This window comes from Sinohyriopsis cumingii, chromosome 4 (assembly GCF_028554795.1).
Source record: "Sinohyriopsis cumingii isolate HCF-2022 chromosome 4, ASM2855479v2, whole genome shotgun sequence".
Taxonomy (NCBI): domain Eukaryota; kingdom Metazoa; phylum Mollusca; class Bivalvia; order Unionida; family Unionidae; genus Sinohyriopsis; species Sinohyriopsis cumingii.
The window spans coordinates 68,364,960-68,385,485 of record NC_142964.1 but is presented as its reverse complement, the minus strand read 5'-3'; the positions used below and the strand labels follow the sequence as shown (position 1 = coordinate 68,385,485).

The 20,526-nt window shown below is 37.4% G+C and overlaps 1 protein-coding gene across 5 annotated transcripts in view; it reads right to left on the bottom strand.

The window, feature by feature from the left end:
- LOC149801392 (WD repeat-containing protein 41-like) overlaps window positions 1–20,526 on the bottom strand; it is a 67,289-nt gene that overhangs the window by 8,374 nt on the left and 38,389 nt on the right. For all 5 annotated transcript variants that reach the window (XR_016420643.1, XM_089955467.1, XM_089955468.1 and 2 more), the window contains one exon: window positions 736–801. Coding sequence is in view for 4 of the 5 variants with exons in the window: in XM_089955467.1 (XP_089811593.1) it covers window positions 736–801 (66 nt within the window). In the remaining variant the exon portion in view is untranslated. The remainder of the gene's footprint in view (window positions 1–735; window positions 802–20,526) is intronic.

Genomic DNA, 20,526 nt, shown 5'->3' with positions numbered 1-20,526 from the left:
CTCCAATCCATGAATTTAAATACTACGAAAATTAACTTTTTTGCAAAACTGAGACAGTCACTATACTCCTAACAGTGGGTTACCTGCCAAAGGTAGGACAGCACCATTGCCACAGTACTGTAAATTTAATAGCAAAATGCCAACTTTTATTTGATAACTTTATGACACTTACTTTAAATTGTATTTACTCTCTTTACTTTAATGTTTCTCTGGTGCAGAATCTAAGATTCTGTATCAACATGCTAGAGAAAAAACTCCAAGGATTCTTTGCTATCTGTGATGGAACACAAGGCCAATGGCATTACAAGGTAGCACATGAGCAAACATATGGCATAACAATGCAAAATACCTGAGCAGCACATTTAGTCAGGTTCCTTTCCCTCCTTCTTTTGATATGATTTGAATACTTGCATACATATGAATATTAAAAACTATTCAAACGTTCAGATGCACTTATCTACAAAGACAATAACTCAAGGCTTATATAATCTAAGGATTAAAACACTACTACAGCAGTGATATATTCTGAAACAGAATGAGTTGTAAGAATAATGGAAAAGTGATGCAAAGCTAAATGAATTCACAACATGCATGAAATCACCATGAGATCTGCTAAATGGCAGAGTGGTTATTATGTAACTGTCATAATGCAATTAATATAGCAAATCTGCTCATTAAATTTGAAAAAACTTATTATGGCCATAAAATGTTTGCGTTTAAAAGATTTTTGATTACCTTCCATATAATGAGAAGTCCATCTGCTGCACCAGACATGAACCCTTCTTCAATATTCATCAGGACCTAGAATACAGAACATCTCAAATTCATGAAAAGTTTATACAAGAAGTCTGTGGAATTCTGTCTCACCTGCTCCACAATGGCATAATCCAGTGATTAAGAAACAGAGCTAAATGCAAAAATGTAGCATAATCAATGGAGAGCATAACAACTATTTACTGTGACCTACTTCTACCCCTGGTGAGTAGCACCCTCCAAGATGAATATGCCAATTAAGTTTCACGATTATTCTTATAATGGTATCAGAAAAACTCAGCAAAATACATGAACATAATATGGACTTTTACAATAATGACAGTACATCAAGAAAGTGATCTCTCTTTTGCATATGCTTCTAAGGAAAAAATAAACTTTCATACTGTGGACAGGTGTGTCAAATAAAAATAAAAGTCAATAATAAACATTTGATTTATTCACATGAAAATTGGACCTTACTGCACCCACTCTGTTTAACAGGCACTAGTTGGGTATGGTCAACTCTGGAGATTAACCAATGGGTCTCAGTGACCTCAGTCTTTCATAAAGGTAAGCCATCTTTAACTAAACTAAATGTGCTGAAACAATTATTTTAGTACTGGTCTTAACATGATCATAACCTCTTACCTTTAGACCCTAGAATTATTTATTACCCCATGTGTATAGCATCCAAAATGTTTGGTCAAGTAACTTACTGTAAAATAAATACTATTCTGCAAAATCCATACTTCTCCTCAATACAATGACACTTACCTATGCTCTTTTGACTCCAAAATCAATAGGAATTTTTCATGCTTTAGGTTCAAGATCTCCATAAATTTTGTTGGGTTAGGTACTTCATCCTAAACTAACATTATTATATTTGTACAAAATTCCTTTTCAGTAATAATGATCATGGTTTTTTATCTCCTGACTACAAAATAAATAGGCTTCTTTCTTACCAACATGTCATCCATAAACTTTGATGATTGTTCACTGCTTGGTCAATAACTTAAATTTGTGTACAGAAACCATTTTTCTTCTTTCAGTCAGTAACCTCAATCTTTGATCTTTTGTACAAAGTAAGGTAACTGTAGATGATTATTCAAGATCCGCTGGTCCATCAATGATGTTTGTGAAGGATACTTCTGACCACCCTAATAACATACAGTATAATATAAGAAGACCAAGAAATATTGCCGAAAATGATGATGCTGATGTGTGGCCAGTGGTTCATGGTGTTAATCCAGAATTCAACTTAGGATTAACAGCACGTCGATAAATGCTGAAAGATGATCGTAGAAGATTTTCATGTGCAATTCCACTGTCCCACATCTTATGGATTTTGCAGAAATGTCAGAAAAGCATACAGTTGTACTTGTAAGAAAAACTACTGACGATGATGCAATCTGACACCCTACTGGTGATTCTGGTAAAGTAATGCTGACAAAATTTTCTTTGTGGTTGCCAACAATGATACCATCACTCGCTGAAGAACAATGATTGCTTTTATGGACTTAGGTGGTAAATCAATATTATCATGGTTGACAATGACCACAGATGGTGTTCAAAGTAACATTAATGGTTTATCAACATGGCAGATAGCATCATAGCAAGGTGTTTCTGTACCGCAACATACATTTGTTGCTTTCCAAGATGCTGCACGAGTAAATTCACAAACACACATTATAATGATATTTGACAAACTTGGTATTACTGAGGTTTCACTGAGAATAAATGGACATCAAGAACCATCCAAAGATATATTATTGAATTTTGAGAATAATTATTTGGCATCATCGTTTGATGACATTCATGGGACGTGATCAAAATAATGATTCTGGTCTACAAATATCAACTAGATTTTACAATGCTGTATCCAATTTATTACTTTTCGCTGGAACACCTGGATTTATTTAGACAATCTGTCGTTGATATACACTTCTAAGCCCATGTGGCAAGAGGAACTATAGCTAATTACAGAGCAATTGCTCTCTTACTCTCAGACAAAACAATGTTATTTGAAGGTATTGGTGGACAACTGAGAGTCATTGATGCCCCAGTGGAAAACATGTAATTAAATCGCTCATGATATTATAATGTCATATCATCATGTCAGTGTCAGTCTGACTCCTGGTCAGATTAAAAAGCTTCAATCGAAATCAGCAAATAAATGTGAAACAAAAATAGCACAAAAACAAGATCAGTTTGCAGGTATTCCAAATTATCACTGACAGAATGTCAACTTAGGCAACTCAGTGAGGCCAAACAATCAAAGACCAGCGTACGACTTAATCTTTTTATGGATGCCACAAAAGATGCAGTAAAGACAGGTGGTATGTTTCCACTTCTTGCAGCTATATCAGCATTAATATCCGCTACAGCCCCAGCTGTTGCAAAAGCAGCTGCACTTGGTGCTGTTGGAACTGCTGCTGGGATGGCATTAAAGAAAGCAACAACTCATGGAATAAAACCTTCCAAAATAGGGAAAAGGGTGCAAGACTACCAGGAACTCCTCACTCGTGGTAGGTTAAAGGTCTGAGACTTCCCAGGACCCTTTGTTAGACGCAAAGCACCTCCATCCTATGTCCAATTTTGATTTACATGATGCTGCTAAAAAATTAAACATCAAAAACTTCAGAGGTGTTTTTATGCATGATCAATTACGAAAACAACCAAACAGTGTTGAAACTGGTATCATTAATCTCAATGGAAGTTTTGGAAAAGGTACTCACTGGGTTGTATACACGATTGATCCATGTGGAGTTGTTAATTTGATTCCTATGGGTTGGTGCCCCCAAATTTAAAAACAAAATATGCTGGCAGAGTGCAAAGCACTCATCTTCAAAACACTCCCATCTGGTATTCAACATAACCAATACAGACAATAAACAATCCGCCAATATGTTGCCATGAAGTACTCGCTGTACTCGATGCTGTGTCAAGGTCAATAACACCACCTCATAAAGTCATGCACGAGTATTCAAGTAGATGGTATATCCATTCACCATCATTTTAAACAGATGTTAAAGTATAATGGTAGATATTTACAGAAGATCTTGCCTGAGTAAACCGTAGCAAGGCTACTTATCTAAATATGCAACCCTTGACGAGGTCAAGGATGAACTCTCTAATCTTTTGAGTCTTGCAAATGCGGTCCAAAATGAAGACGTTTTTCAGGATAAACAAGGATGATTAAATACTAGTAATATCCCATTAACAGATATTATTCTGCGGGTTCCAGATCTGACTGAAGATAACTTAGTGGTGTTTACTAAAAATGGTAAAATTAAAACCTCGAGGAATTGATTTTAACACTCGTGGGAGAGATTACTGGATGCATCAGAAGAATTGGAAATATTATATATGGCGATCTCTATACAAGTAAAAATACAATTATTAATGTGAGAGAACCAAAATCAGACAATGATGTGGCAACAAGATGATATGTAGACAGCAACAACAACACGATCAGAACTGATATCAATGATACCGCAGGCATACATGCAAACCCATGGTGAGGAAAAAGTGTAATCCAAGTGGACAACAAGAGTAATCCGAGCAGAAAAAGATTAATCCACATATAACATTACAAAAATTCATTGAGCATATGTGCAAAATGATTTATTTATCCCTCTGGATTTTTAACATCAATTACTGCTTCAAGTTTTCATATGTAACACTTTGAGCTTTAAAAAGCAACAGATTCTCATACTGCATTTCAAAACACTTTGTACCAGTTGAGACTATAAATGTTTTGCACACCAGTAGAGCACTAAGTGATGGGTTATTACAAAGCCAGGATCTAAATTCAGTTTTACTTTTGTTAACAATGCTGATCAATCTCTCACAGTCAGCATTAGAATGGTAAAGAACCAATATTCCTTTCATAACCTGACAAAGAAGAGGAAATTTATATCTTCCAGTTACTGGGTCTTTTAGCTGGCAAATAAGATGAAAAAATCAACTCTGTCCCCATGAAGTACATTGTCAGGTAGAGTGCCAACTTGATACTTCAGGAGTTCTCCTTCTATTTTATCAGCAGCATTTCCTGCAGCATGGTGCATCATATGACTGAGACAAACTGACATGAACAATCATGAAGACATTTTTCAAAATATAGAATGCAACTCCTTTATGAATTCCAGTCATCACTGATGCAGCATCAACTGAAAACCCCATACAGTTCTGCCAACTTATATTTATTCAAAGCATTATCAAGCAAATAAAAGTTGTTTTCTCAGTGGAATCTACTGTTAATTCTGGTAATGAAAGAACACTCTGACTTTGTCCTTTTCGTTGTCAAAGTCTCTTACACAGACTGGGTACAACTTTTTGTCATCATAATCACTACTCCTGTCTGTTGCAATACTAAACGGCCCAATTTTCATGGTTTCTGCAATTTTAATTCATGGTTTCTGCAATTTTAAGTTAAGTATCTTCTGCTAAACACCTAATAATATTAGATGATTTTGTTCTTGCCCATGCAGATTTTCTGCAACTCTGGAATCAGGAAACGTCCATTTGAACAAAGGACCAATCTTGTCTTCTACTGCTAGGGGTAGTCCATGTTCGTTTAAAAACTCGGTACATAACGCCTCTGCATTTACAAAATTCATGTCCACAATTTAGTTCTGCTCTAAAAAAAAGTTACCTAAGTACTGGAGTTAGTAAAACAAGCTAATTCAAGGTTTCTTTGTTTTAGCACCATGACCAATATTAAAATCCTTTACACAGAGCCTGCAAGGGGTGTGAAGCTGCCCTAGAATGGAACACTGTAATATGTAGTTCACGTATTCATCCCTGAATCGATTTTTCATCTTTTCTAATCCATCTATGAAATATTTGAAAAACATTTTTGCTCTAACACATGCATAGACTATAATAAATCCAACTTGATTTTTAGCACCCAATACCTACAGACTGGTTCTGTACCAGTTATCAATCTGCGAGCAAAGAGAAAACCAGTCTGTTCTCTCTTAACCAACCCATACAGCTGCTATAAATAGAAACCAAGGTCAAAAGTTTGAGAGTAGAACCAGCCTACTTCTTGGAAATAGGGCAACTGCTATTAATATAACATAATACTGTTCGGAAAGTGCATGTAAGTCTACGGGCAAACGTACTCTTATGTTAACATAGAAGCCGTCTTTTCTAGAATACGGTCTGTGGGATTAATGGACTGTTAATAAAATTGAGAAAACAAATTATTAATTTTTTGGGGAGGGGGATATACCTAAAACGCGTAATCCGAATACATTTATGCGTAAGGCGTAATTTAGTGGAAAAAAGTGTAATGATTACGCCAAAAGCATAATGGTTGGCATGTATGTGCAGGTGATACAATGACTGATTCTCTCAATATGACTAATAATAAAATTATAAATTTACTGGTCTTGGAGAACCAGAATCAAGCAATTTAATGTACAATCGTTTATAAAGTTTTGCAAACAAATAAATGGAATTGTTGATGATTTGTTTGGAAAACCAACATTTATCGGTATTAACTCTCTGGCATCAAAAAGATCACCGACAATGGATCAGCATTACGGACACCATGTATATACAGATTCTCAGTACTCAGCACTATGACATTTACGATATCTACCACAATGTCATGGTCATTTGATTTAGAAATCGGGATTTAAAATCATGATTTAAAATAAGGGTTATAAATAAAGTCTTCATCACAGGAATTACTGCAACAAATCTTCGATAATACATTTTTATCAAAAACCACAATGATATTGGCAAGCTCAACCAATTCAGCATCAACTTTCCAACTGCAATTCCAGCGAAAGAAATAGCACTAGTACAATTATGAGTTTACCAAATATTAGATCAAATTCATTCAGTGGATTGGCAGTAAATAATAATCTGGTATTTGCACATAAAAATACACCTGATGGAACTCCCGCTTGGCAAGTTGTCATTATACCTATGAAGTAGTTATCAAATCGAACAAATCAGTGATGAATTCCAGTGCAGAATTAAATCTATTACAGGTAAAGAATCTAAAATAGCTATTACTGTTCATGAACCAACATTATCAGCCATGATAGAAATAAACTAGCTAGAATGCACCATCAATATACATTCTTCATCCAACTAAAATGTATTAGGATGGCCTGAGATTCCACCTGTTTATCAAGGACCACCAGAACCTTAATGTGTCAATTTCTCCATGGACAAGAAAATATTTTTGAAGCTTCCAATATCCATGGAATCTTGTGGAATCTACTTTCATTGTGTCTGATGGTACAATACTTCCAGCAATAAAATTATATTTTGATTATAATTACAGTTAAATAGTATTAAATAAGGAATATAATAAATTTTCCAACGACATCAAGTCAGAATACAAATATGTGTTTGATCAACTGTAAAATTTGTTTTCAAGCATCACACAATATTACAGCAACAGTGCAAAGCAGCAGAACATCACAACAATACAACATTTAAATCAGGTCATATCCGATCTTGAGTTTGTCAATAAAATTATCATTGAAAATGTAATTGATAATACTTATTAAGTAACTAGACATATTGATGAAATAGTTGATGTCTTAAAAATTAAACAATTATTCATGGACCCATATCTAATTAAAGAGGAACAATTACCAACATCCATAATACCGGAATTTAATACCAACAAGCTAAAAAAATTAATCAATGATATTCTCGATAAATACTTCCCACAGATATTAGCCACATGGAAAAAATAAACCCACCGGTAGGTATTCTCAAGCACAACAACAATCCATAAGGTGGAGACCGTCATATTTCATTTGGAACTGTTATTATCACATCAACAATCGCAGTCAATCTTGTATGTGATGCAACTGATGGCAGTTATCAATCAGATCTTGAAAAATTCAGTCTGGCCCAGCAGTTTTATATTATATTTTATATACATTTACACTCAAGCACCCTCTAGATTTTTTGTTGTGTTAGAATCCATTAATCTGGTTTATCTGCGATGTCATAATCCGCTGTTATCAAGGATACATTTCAAGCTTACTAACCAAACCAGACACTTGCCTGATTTGCGACATGAAGTTTTGAAGATAAATCTGTAAGTTCATAAAGATATTTTCGTACAGCTTCATGATAGGGTCATGGAAAGTAACAAACAAAAATCTTATTCTTCACTCATTATCAATTTTACTGGGTTAAATGGTACTCAAAATAATGAGAATCTCATCGAAAAAATTTTTATTATAATAATGTCATAAAATAATCTTAAAAATTTGTAACAGAATTTATTTTTTTAACTGATTCTCAACCAGATTTCATATTTCTGAATAAAAAAAAATATTTCTGAATAAAAATAAATCTGAAATGAATTATTCTGTTTATCTGTTACTAGTCACTAGTGACAGCCCTTTCACATTCACAATTGTCACTATTTTCATTTTTACGATCAGACATAATCTTTCTCAACTGCCTTATGTGCATATTCAAAATCTTTTTGTTTCGTATTTGTGAGATAATTCTGATCTAATTTTTTTCAATCGCACATGTATCTTTGGCTGTCACCAAGGATTGTAACATAGACTGTTGAATCAGCTTATTGAATCGGTATTCTGCTGGTAATGTATATCTATCTTCAAATTTTCATTGTTGTAATGATTCAAAATCGTAAATAATTTTTTTAACATTAAGTTGATCAGATATTTGTATACCGTCATGTTGTAATTTTTCAATTGCAGAAATAACAGCAATAATTTTTTCAAAATTTGTTGTATAATAAATATATACTTTAATGTATTTTAGCATGATGAGCAATTATCATTCCAATGGGTCCCTTCATTTGCCTTTTTGCCTTCTATAGGGTCCTTTTGTGAGACTTTCTTATGCCTGATGGGCACCCCACAAGGCTTTTTCCTTTTGGCTGACATTATTTCTGAATGTTCTTGTATGGGGTACCCTTCAGTGATATTGAGAGCTCACATCACGCTAGTGTTTACTTTTGGTGGCAACACAAATTCTTGCATAGCCCACCCCCCAGTGAATCCCTAAATGAAACGAAATTTTAGAGATTCAGATTTCACGCACACACACCCCAATATTAATTCCCGGGGAGAGTGCAAAATGCACTCACCACATTATTCGACGTGGTGAGGTGTACATGAAATCCCTTTGGGGATGGAGCCCCCACTTTTTAATTAAAAGACTGTGCGATATTCGCCACAGTTGACATTTGTCAGTCACGGGATTGGAATGCCAGATCTAGAATATTGAGAATCAGCCATGCTAACATTGCACCAATGGACCATCCTTGTGGATATATGTTTCAGAAATTATTATGAAGTTACCTATATTGGATTCCTACAAATGATCATTATACTGAGTAAATCATAATTGTTGTAAACTGCAGCATGGATTTATTTCCATTTCCAAACACACCATAAAATTAATCACACATATATTTCTGTTGCATTAAAATACATGTTAGGTAGGTCTATATACAGCTATCTTACCTAGAGATCTAAAAACAACTTAGATGTATTAAACACATAAATGACACATGTGATTTAAATGGTTTTCAACCTTGACTTTGACGATGAAGAAGTTTAAAGGTGTAAATATCCTTCTACTAATTTGAATTATTACAAAATTACATTACTCCACTAACAGCTAACTCCCACACTTACAGTTAAATTATTGTGTAATAGTTACGATGACATACACACAAAAATAGTTGAGGTCACTACGCAGAAACAAGTGGGGTAATTACTTAATTACTCTACCAGAGAGAGCTTTGCTTGACAGAGTTATCTCCCTTCATCTGGATGTGATGTGATGTGATTTTTGATTTTTAACGTAGCTTTAACAATTTTTCAGTCATATCGCTACGATGTCTGCAATGTGGCAGTTTATAGTGATGTCTAGCACTGGGGCATCATGCCGCAGACATGTAGCATGATGTCCCACCCAGTCACATTATCCTGACACCAGGCCGACCAGTCCTAACACTAACCTCTTAATGCTGAATGCCAAGCGAGGCAGCTGTTAGTACCATTTTTTAAGTCTCTGGTATGACTCGGCCGGGGATCGAACCCACGACCTCCCGCATCCGAGGCGGACGCTCTAACCACTAGGCCACTGGAGCGGTCCCTTCATCTGGAGTGTTGGCATCTAACTTAATTAGGAGATACTGAAATAATATTTTTGTTTATATTTCTTCAAAGATGCTGATTTGGTTATATTATTTGCAACAAAGTGTATTGAATACATGCAAATATCAAAATATTTGCTAGCTGCATTCATCGATTGAAACTTCTTCGCCAGTTTCCACATTCAGAGATTTGATAGCTTTTGCGCTCTTATCATTACAGCCAGTCTTATCAAATTTGCAACTCTGTGTAATTACTCATAAATTATTTAAAGAATTATCTTTCAGAACTGAAATAGTATCACAAGACCCTTTTCGTTTATTCTATGAAAACAGTCTTAGATAAATTTATGACAAAGATACATTTTATCCCCTCCCCCCCATACTGAATATGAGATACCCAGTATAAATGACAGCACCAACTGGTTTTTTTTTTTAGTCTACGGTTCCTGATGATACCATTTTATATAATAATATTATTTGTCTAAATAATTATTATTGAAAATCTGGTGAGATAGATCTCAGCATATTTTATGACCTTGTCATTACCAGCATTATTTTGTTATCATAATATCATTTCAGCTCTCTGCAGTTTTTAACACCACACTGACACACAACTGCATTTCTCTTCTAACCCCAACAACACACTTCAAAAACATGGTTTTAGTCCTAGACTCCTTCTTCTCATGCTTAGCATATGAAGTTCACAGAATTCATTTACGCAAGCTTTGTTACAAGGAACTGAAGAAATGATCATTAACCATTTAGTTATTCTTTGTTTGAATCATTATATATATATAATTATACTTCAATTTAAATATTTATTTGTCTTAATTATAATATGAAGGAGTTTGAGAGATTATCGACAATCGAACCTTCTAAAGCTTGATTTGATCTTGACAGAAGAACCCCTGACTTGCTGAGGCGAACTCTAGTTGATCTGATGAAAACTCTGATTAAAATTATTCATGATGCCAAGAAAGAATTTTGTGCTTCATATGAGATGACTAGAGTATCGATAAATGGACGTCTACCAGATCTTGATATAACTAAATTTGCATAAATTACATCATTCAAGTTTGCTGAAGGTCTTCATCCGATTGTCACTGTTTGGCTTGGAAAACATTTTAGCAAAGGCAGTTGGACTAGTTTTATTATGATATATGCTTGATGTAAAAATATTAATATCGTTGATTGTAAGTTAAGCAATTATATCATATAATCTGCAGAAACTGATATAATTGAATTTGAGAATAAAATCACAAAAGATCTTGGCAGAAAAATAATTGGTAAATTTACTTAAGGAGGATCACACGATGATAAGTGACATTGTACAAGATGAATCATAGATGATGCTGAACTCAATTTTATAATTACTAATCCAACAGATAGAAACACATTTATAAATCAAAGTAATGTTAACTTATCGGTCATAACTAAATTAGGTACAATTGTGAGTTACGCTGATGGTGAGTCACCACAGTTTACTCATTTAAAATCTTCAATGCTCACATACATTTCGAAAAATGTATTATTGATGATAAACAGATTTTTTGATACTGCAATTAGAGTCACCACAGATTCATTTTATATCAATAAAAAAATACAGGATTTCTAGAACAATTACACATAGGAGCTGATGCATCATGGAGTGAATGGATAATAAAACAAGAAAAGATACTTAGTTATTCTGAACCTGCGGATGCTGAAATTAAGGATATTTATTCCAAAAATAATCAAATATCAAAATTTGTCATCAGCACCATCGGAATATGATCCTGTGACCAGATATAAGACTTTATCTAGGATTGGGAGGTTCTGGTATAACAACAAGTGTGATCGAATTATTTCGTGGACTTGATATAAATGTGTTAACCCCTACACACATACTTGCCAGAGAAATGAACAAATAAAGAGTTAAATCTCATACTTATCACAGCTTCTTCTGATGGAAGAGAGATACATGGACTCCTGAATGAATAGGTGAAAAATACATTCCAAAGATTATTATCTGGGATGAAATATGTACAGTGTCGCTGGAGACATTAACAATATTTCTTGATTGGTTGTTGACAAAAAATCTTGCTGTTATCATGTGTTGCAATCATGATCAACTACCACCTTTTGTTGGATCATCCCCACATAAATGGCTGAAAAAGTTTGTTGATTATTACAAAAAAATAACTGATGATCATAGAGCGCTTGATCCAGAATTGTAGTGCTTAAGAAATTAATCAGACTACAACCAAATAAAATTTAGTGTGCAATAATGCATGAGATAATTTCAGAAACTCCTATAAATGATTTTTAGAATATGTGGAAACCAGATGATTTGATAGTTGCATGTAGAAAGATAGTTCGTGCTACACTTCAACAACAATTATTTCTGTTAAATAAGGTAAAGTTTTCAAATCTACCTGTACCATTGTGTTATCAACCAGCAGATAAGTGACGGCAAAATATTAATATTGAAATTACAGGCTGCGGTAGTAAACAAAATGTTGTGTTAAATGATATTTAGTTCCTGTGAGTGTTGTTGAGAGTGCGTTAATGATGGACAAAACTCTGTGAACTCTAGAATAGGCTATAATGATTCATTTGTCACAAGGATTAACAATTTCTGATACAAATATTTGTATTGTTGATGATTGTATTGAATGGTAAAACTTAGTATATCTTGTGGTGTCTTGAGTCAGAAGAATATCTTCAGCTGCAGAGGGTTATCACTAACTTCATGAGAAAAAAAAAATCAAACTGCTAGAAATGGAGAAAAAAGTTAACTGGTTATAAACAATGTAACAAAAAAAATGTGACTTTGATCTTGATGCTGAATTTATCCTGACGCTGAAACAACAACAGTATAATCATTGTGCGAGCTGTAACACAGTAATGTTGTTGCAATATTCAAATAATAATCCAAGACAGTTTACTGTAGATAGAATTAATATTAGTCACATATGTGAAAATGTGATGCTGACTTGTCTTGAATGTAATCAACGTCGAGGTGCCTGTTCACAAAAGTGAATGCTGTGGTAATTGTGTATCCTCAGGAATTACTTGTAATTGTTCACATACAAATCCACGTTGAGGAGCAGTTGAATCTAGTCTGTATATTGCAGGTCTACCCGTGGATCTTACCACACTGGAAATGTTATGTGTTGTCACACTCCAAATAGGATCAGTTGCTGTTTTTTACCACCTTCAAATTCACCAGGTTCATATAAATATCTTTACAGTCACATTACCTAGTACTGGTTGTTTTGAGTCATGTTGTTGTATTGGTATATCTTTTTTTTTGTGATTGCATTAATGGGTTTTATAGAAATTGCATGAGTAATTTCATTATTTAATGCAGCTATTACACTTTGTAGTCTTGCAACCCATTCACAAGCTCTCTTGTCTTTCTGAATTATTTCCTTCACATACTGATATCCAAATAACTGCTCAGCAAATGTTCAATTAAATCGTTCAACAATTCCCTGATCACGATGAATTGTGGTATGTCCTTGTCTGATGTTATGTTTTTTCATCAGAGATAACACTGCACCAAGAAATTCCTTGCCAGGATCAACCTGTAGCAACTGTGGCCATCGTAGAACACCACTTTGATAAATTCGTTCAAAAGCAGATGCAACGTCAGCTGCTGCTTTAGTTGATAGTGGTTCTGCTTCTTTATACCTACTTGCAACTTCAACAACAGTTAATGCATATTTCTATGTGCGTGATTGACATCTACCAATTTTAATGGTAACATGCAGTAAAAACAAAATATCTGTTTGATGAACATGACTGGGAGCACTGACATCAAAATGTGTATACTTAATATTTTTAGTTGGTGGTAGATAAATTAGCCATATTGCCTTTCATGCTAACCAATTTGCAGCAACAGAACATGTGACATTTGCTACATCAACAAGTTTACTAATTGTTGCTCTACCCCTCCAATATCCTCTTGGTCTATAATAAATCGATTCCATAATAATAATAATCAGTTAATTACCAGCCCCTAATACTGTTTTACCTTTCATCGCAGATTTTGCTAGGAGGCTAGCAAGTCTTTCTCTGAGAGATTTATTTTTTTTATAAAATTTAACAAGTGAATCAACTTCACATTGGCAATATGTTGTTGTTGTAAATCCTTATTTTTATACACTACATCATGAATGTGACATGCTTGATCAATAGCGTGTGATTGTGTGATTTGGATTTTTTAACATAGCTTTAACAATTTTTCAGTCATATCGCTACGATGTCTACAAGTGTGGCAGTTTATAGTGATGTCTAGCACTTGGGCAACATCCCACAGACATGAAGCATGATGTTCCATCCAGTCACATTATCCTGACACCAAGTCGACCAGTCCTAACACTAACCTCTTAATGCAGAGCGCCAAGCGAAGCAGCTGTTAGTACCCTTTTTTTGTAAGTCTTTGGTATGACTCAGCCGGAGATCGAGCCCATGACCTCCCGCATCCGAGGTAGATGCTCTACCCACCAGGAATCCAGAGCAGTCTTGATCAATAACATTAACTGGATACTCTCCAGGTCTTGGATGATCTTGCTCATCAAGTCGGATATCAAGTCAGGTTCCAGGACCAAAATAATTATATCTAGGAAGATGTTTTTCTTCTGGGTATCTAGCCCATGGAGTCCCTGGTAATTTTCCCAGTGAAGCAGCGATATCAACACCTGTCTTCATACGAGACAAAATAAATTTGTATTTTTTTGTATCACATTTCAAACACTTGCCTGTAAGTGTGTGCTTTTTATTTTTTTTTATTATTCTTGTTAGTCCACTTGTGGGGGTGGGTACTCTGCATCGAACACAATATAAATCCATATTATTTATGATATTTGTACAACATGGCTATCACTGATTTGTCAGTGACATAAAAGCAAGAGCCAGTTAAGCATCATCAAGCGCTACCAAATTCTATCAGAGCAATTATCATATGTCCACTGATAACGAGATGGCTCAAGTAGGATAAGTTATATTTAGTGGCACCATCTGTAGATGATCAGCGATGCTATGATGTGCTTAAACGCAAAGGAAAAACAGTTGGACGAGGTTGGTAATGATATTATTGATTTTATCACCGATATTGATGAAGTGCCATATGTAGATGACCTCGATGGATTTATTAATAATCCCAGTATACGATGATGTGATGCTGGACGGACAATCAAATCCAGCTCGGATATTTTTTCAAAGCAGGCACAAAAACACAGATGTGTTTTATGTTATTCAGCAATATACACAAATACCTAAAGTGCTCAGAGATAACTGCAATACTTTAATTGTGTTTAAGGGAGTTGATACACATACTCTGAGAAACATCATCAGACTTGGTATTCAGGGAACATAGATATTATCAAATTTAAAAATGTCTTTTCATGTGCGCAAGCTACCCCACATGGATTTATCACAATAAATTTACATGATCCTCGGTTGCAATGTCATGTAGGTCTCAATAAAATTTTCAGTTAAGAAACAGCAGCAGGGAGGGTGACGACCAACAATGAGTGTCTGGGTGGGTAAATAAGCATGCATAAAAAATTTGAAAACATGAGTGACAAAGGTAAAGTAACAAAATGAGCTAACCCAATTCAAGAAAATCTGGTTCATTAAAGGCTTCGGTTTGATGTTATTGACCTTGTATGTTAATTTGTTTTCGTATGAAGCTTTATTTTTAAGGAAGACTTGCTCCAAAACTGGTCTGTTCACCCTCCCTGCCGCTATTTATTTTCTCTATCTGCATCTCACTGTTTATTTCTTCTATTCATCTTTTCCTACATTCAATCCCTTCTGTTATTTCTTCTCAAGTTTACTTAACCAGTTGCTCATAAAAGTTATCACTTGTTATCACTTTTGTCTCTGAGAGCATCTTTTTCATAGTTTGGGGTTTTGCAGGCACTGGCAGAAAGAGCTCAGACAAACCTACATAAATTCAGAAGTGACATTTATGAAATAAGGTATGCCTCACCCCTGGATAATGTTGATAGTTTTTAAATCTAGATCACAGGTTTTCCAACAATAAATATTTTTTTTACCTCAATAGATGAAGACATTTTTTCACTCAGTTGAAACAAATTAATCATGAAACATTATCTGTAAACCAAAAACATTAAATAAAACGAGAGTAGGAATGATAACCTTGGAGGTAACTGGTCCTTTGTCAGTATTAGACAGAACCAAAATTAAGAAAAAGCAAATTTTTAGTAAATTGTGTTTCTCCGAGAATACTTACCCAATCACATTAACGTTAGGGATATAAGCCTGCTACCTCTCGAATCCAGCCCTACTAAAAGACGAAAATTCGTCTTTTCGGTCTATCTCATATAGACCAAAGGGCCATAACTCTTGCCCCTTACCTCCCCTTGCCACCGCCAGGTGTCACTAGTTTTTTAAGCTGAGCGATATATATTATACGAAGATGCTCGCATAGCGGTGTGGTTGGGAGGGTTTTTAAGTAATGTGATCGGGTAAGTATTCTCGGAGAAACACAATTTACAAAAAATTTGCTTTCTCCTTCAAATACGTTCCCCGATCACATTAACGTTAGGAGAATAAGTAATAGGAGGAGGGAATGCTGAGCATCCTACCTCCAATCCGGGTACCTTCTAGGGAATGATGGCTGGATTCTCCATTTGAACGATAACCCGTTCTCCTAATTTCATCAGCAACACAGCCTAGGGTCCCGTTATATGTGACCCCTATATACGGTTAAGAAGATAGTTACTGAAATCTTACCTACAAAATTTTACTGGCGAATCCAGCGAAGCTGATAGGCTGTGCTGATTGTTTTAAATGGGTCTGGTGGTCATCTGGGCTGCCGACACCAGACCTACCAGATTCAAGGTTTGCCTCTGCGAAGCCAAATCTCTGAGATAAAAACTGGAGAAGGTTGACTCTGCATGCCAGCCAACAGCTTCTATTATATCTCGGATCGAAACATTGCGTTCGAATGCCAGGCTTGCCGAGATTGCTCTAATCTCATGAGCCGTAATCTTCATGAGGCGACTCTGATCTTGTGAGACCTCAGAGTATGCTGAGCGTATAACCCACTTCAGCCATGAAGCATGGGCTTGAGGGGTGATTTCCCGTTTACCAGCTTTGACCAGAAGAAAGAGGCACTTACGTGTGTCCCGACACTCCTCTGTGCATTTTAAATAGTGCTTGAGTGCACGAACAGGATCTTGCAAGGCTGCTGCTCTTGACTTATCTATGGAAGAGAGCAAGCGAATGATGATTCTTTGATTGCCAATGGATGGTAACCTATTTTTGGCTACAAAGCCTGGTTGCATCAGAAGGACCACTGAACCATCTGATCTGAACTGAAGAAAGTTCGGGTCACTGGAAAGGGCATGTAACTCACTCACCCTGCATGCTGAAGCTAAGTCTATCAAGAAACATGTTTTGTATGATAGTAGCTTTAACGAAGTGTGGGCTAAAGGTTCAAATTTGTCTGAACTGAGCCATGTTAAAATCCAGGACAGATTCCATTTTGGAAACAGGGTGAGGGATTTTGGTCGATTGAAATCAAAATTGGCTAAAAGATCTAATAGATTTTTGTTATGTCCAATATCACATCTACCATGATGGAGGAATGTGTCCGATATCATGGAGTGGTAGCCTTTGATAGTAATTGGGGCCAACTGTTTCTACTCGAAAAGCCAGAGAAAAAAGTCGGCCAGTTGAGGGATTGAGACACTCAAAGGGACGATGTTATTGATATGGCACCAGTCCCTGAAAACACGCCACTTTCCCTCGTAAGCCTTCAGAGTGGAGGGCCATCTTGCTCCTGAGATTCTCTCCAAAATCGAAGGTTTAAATTGTTTGTCTCGCAAGGCTGCTCGGACAAGAGCCTTAAGCGTGAAGAAGAAGACGGTCCGGGCTGGGGTGGAACACCTGTGACCGCGGTTGTTTGAGAAGATTTGGGCTGGTTGGAATCTTCCTGGGTAGATCTATCGCTAGATCGAGTAAATCGGTGACCCAGGACTTGTTCCATCTGAGAGGGGCAATCAGAATCATCCGACAGTTCTGACCCCTTAACCTCTGGATTATTTTCGGTACCAAAACCGTGTAAGGGTAGGCGAATGCCCACAACCCAGCTGATTGACAAAGCGTCGACGGCCCAAGCCTCTGGGTCTGGAACTGGAGAGACGAAGGTGGGCAACTTGCGATTCCACCTTGTCGCAAAAAGATCGATCATCGGATGCCCCCAAAGTGTGCAAATCCGAAGAAAGACTGATTGATGAGTGACCATTCCGTGTGAATGACTTGACCTTTCCTTGATAGAGTGTCGGCCAAGACATTGAATCTGCCGGGAATGTGTTTGATTTGTATGTTGATGTGGATGTTGTCGCACCAACGTAGAAACTGCCAGATCAGAATGCACAGGTCTGGTGATTTGGTGCCCCCTTGTTTGAGGACGTAAGTCACCACCACAGAGTTGTCTGACATAATGAGGACAGTTTTTCCTGAGAGTTGATCCTTCCAGAAATGAAAGGCATTGATGACAGCCCTCATTTCTAAAAGGTTGATGTGGAGAGGCCTCTTCCCTGGCTCCCACGTGCCGCTGACTGTAGCGAAGTCCGGCAACAGGTGGGCACCCCAACCGTAGGTACTGGCGTCAGTACATACCGTTATCTCCGCTTGGGGCATCTCCAGAGGAATCCCCATGGACAGCCAACCGGGGTTGTGCCACTGACACAGGAACGATCGTATCTCGGGCGTGATCATTATTGTTTGATTGAGAAGACTTGAAAAGGGGCGCCACTGTGCCAGTAACGTCATTTCTAAGGGACGCATAAAAAGACGGCCAAGTGGGATCAAGTCCGCCGCCGTATTGAATAATCCGAGGAGTTGCAAGAATTCTCTCACTGAAATCCACGTCCTGTTGGAAACGGACTCGACGAGTTCGACGATCCGGATTACGCGAGCACGAGGAAGCCGTACCAGATTCAGATCGGTGAGAAACTCCATAGACAGATGGACAAAACGCTGCGATGGACGGAGATCGGACTTTTCCCAGATCACGAGAAAGCCTAGATGATCTAAAAGTGCTAAAAGATCGTTTCTGCGTATGAGCAGAATAGAACTTACCATATGTTTCTGGAGGATGTCGTCCAAGTACACTGCCATCCCTGTAGATGAAGTCGAGCAGAACAGGGTGACGACGCAATCCATAACCTTGGTAAAAGCCCAAGGGTTGATGTTGAGGCCAAAGGGTAGGACCTGGAACTGATAAACCGCGTCGCGGTAAGCGAATCGGAGAAATTTCCGTGACGCGGGGTGGATAGGGACGTGAAAATATGCGTCGGTCATATCTAGACTGACGGCATACTCGTCCCGACGAATGGAAAGACGGATTGATCTCGCCGTTTCCACCTTGAATTTCGGTGGTAAAATGTATTGGTTGAGGCGACTCAGGTCGATCATCGGCCCCAACTTGCCTTTTGTCTTCTGGATAAGAAACAGCCTGGAATAAAACCGCGGCGATTGCGGTTTTTTCACAATCTCCACCGACCGTTTTTCTATGAGCAACCGTATCTCCTGTTGTAGAAAGGTATCTTTCTCCCGATCGGACGGTACGTCAGTGAAGAGGGGAGAGGAGGACAGGGGAGGGGGTTGGATAAATGAAATCCGAAGTCCCTCCGAAATGACCTGGATCACCCAATCGTTCTGAGGAAAAAAGGTGGTCCAGTGGTCCTGAAATTGCAGGAGGCAGCCGCCCACAGGTAGGCTGTTCGCGGGTGGTGGAGTGGGTATGTCAATTTTTAGTTAGGAGGCTTGAAGACGGAGAAATTTTGTTTCTTACCGCCTCTGTATGGTTGCCTCCTAGCTTGATTAGACTGTTGTCTCCTGGCATTGGGTTGGGATCTATACTGCACATTTGACTGTAAGGATCCCTTGTCCCTGGTCCGCCAATCATCCCTCCGCTGTGGCAGGGGCTGATTTTTTCTAAACCCCTGTGAGGGTTGGGCGGCGAGTTGGAGGGGCAGTTCCTGAGCTGCCTGCTTCCGAACTTCTTCAATTTTTCCTCCAAAGAGTAAAGGCGACCCAAACGGAGTCATCCGTAAAGCCAGAGTATGATGGGGCTTGAGCGGCGTGGACCGAAGACATGCGTCACGTCGTATCAGCTCTAAGTTGGCAGAAGCAGTCAACGCATTAGCCATGGAATGGTGAGCTGTCCTGTTAATAACTCTAGCAATCCGGGCCGTCGCTTTACAAGCGTGGTCATTGTCGGATTCTTCTGCGAGTCGGAAAAATGGCTAATGAAGCCAAGTCTAACATTGAAGACGTAGCGAATACGTTCCGCACTAGCTTTGACGTGGCATGGAACACATTTTTGTCCACTTTGTAAAACAGTGGAGCGGACATGTGAACTGCCGCCCTATTTTTGTCCAGGGCCGGAAGATCCGTACTGAAGGCGTCTGAATGAGTTTTGTACCAGCGACACGAGAACGTCGCTTGTACTTGGCTTTCTGAAAAGAACGCCTTAGCATTCCCCGGATCACCTATTCGTCCTGATAGACGATCATTGATCTCCTTAATTTTTGCCAACTGGGGAAGTTGCCGGAAGGACGGGGTCTTTTCCTCCCCGTCAAGATCTACAGACGTCTTAACTCTGTAGTCTTGAGTAGCGGTAGGAG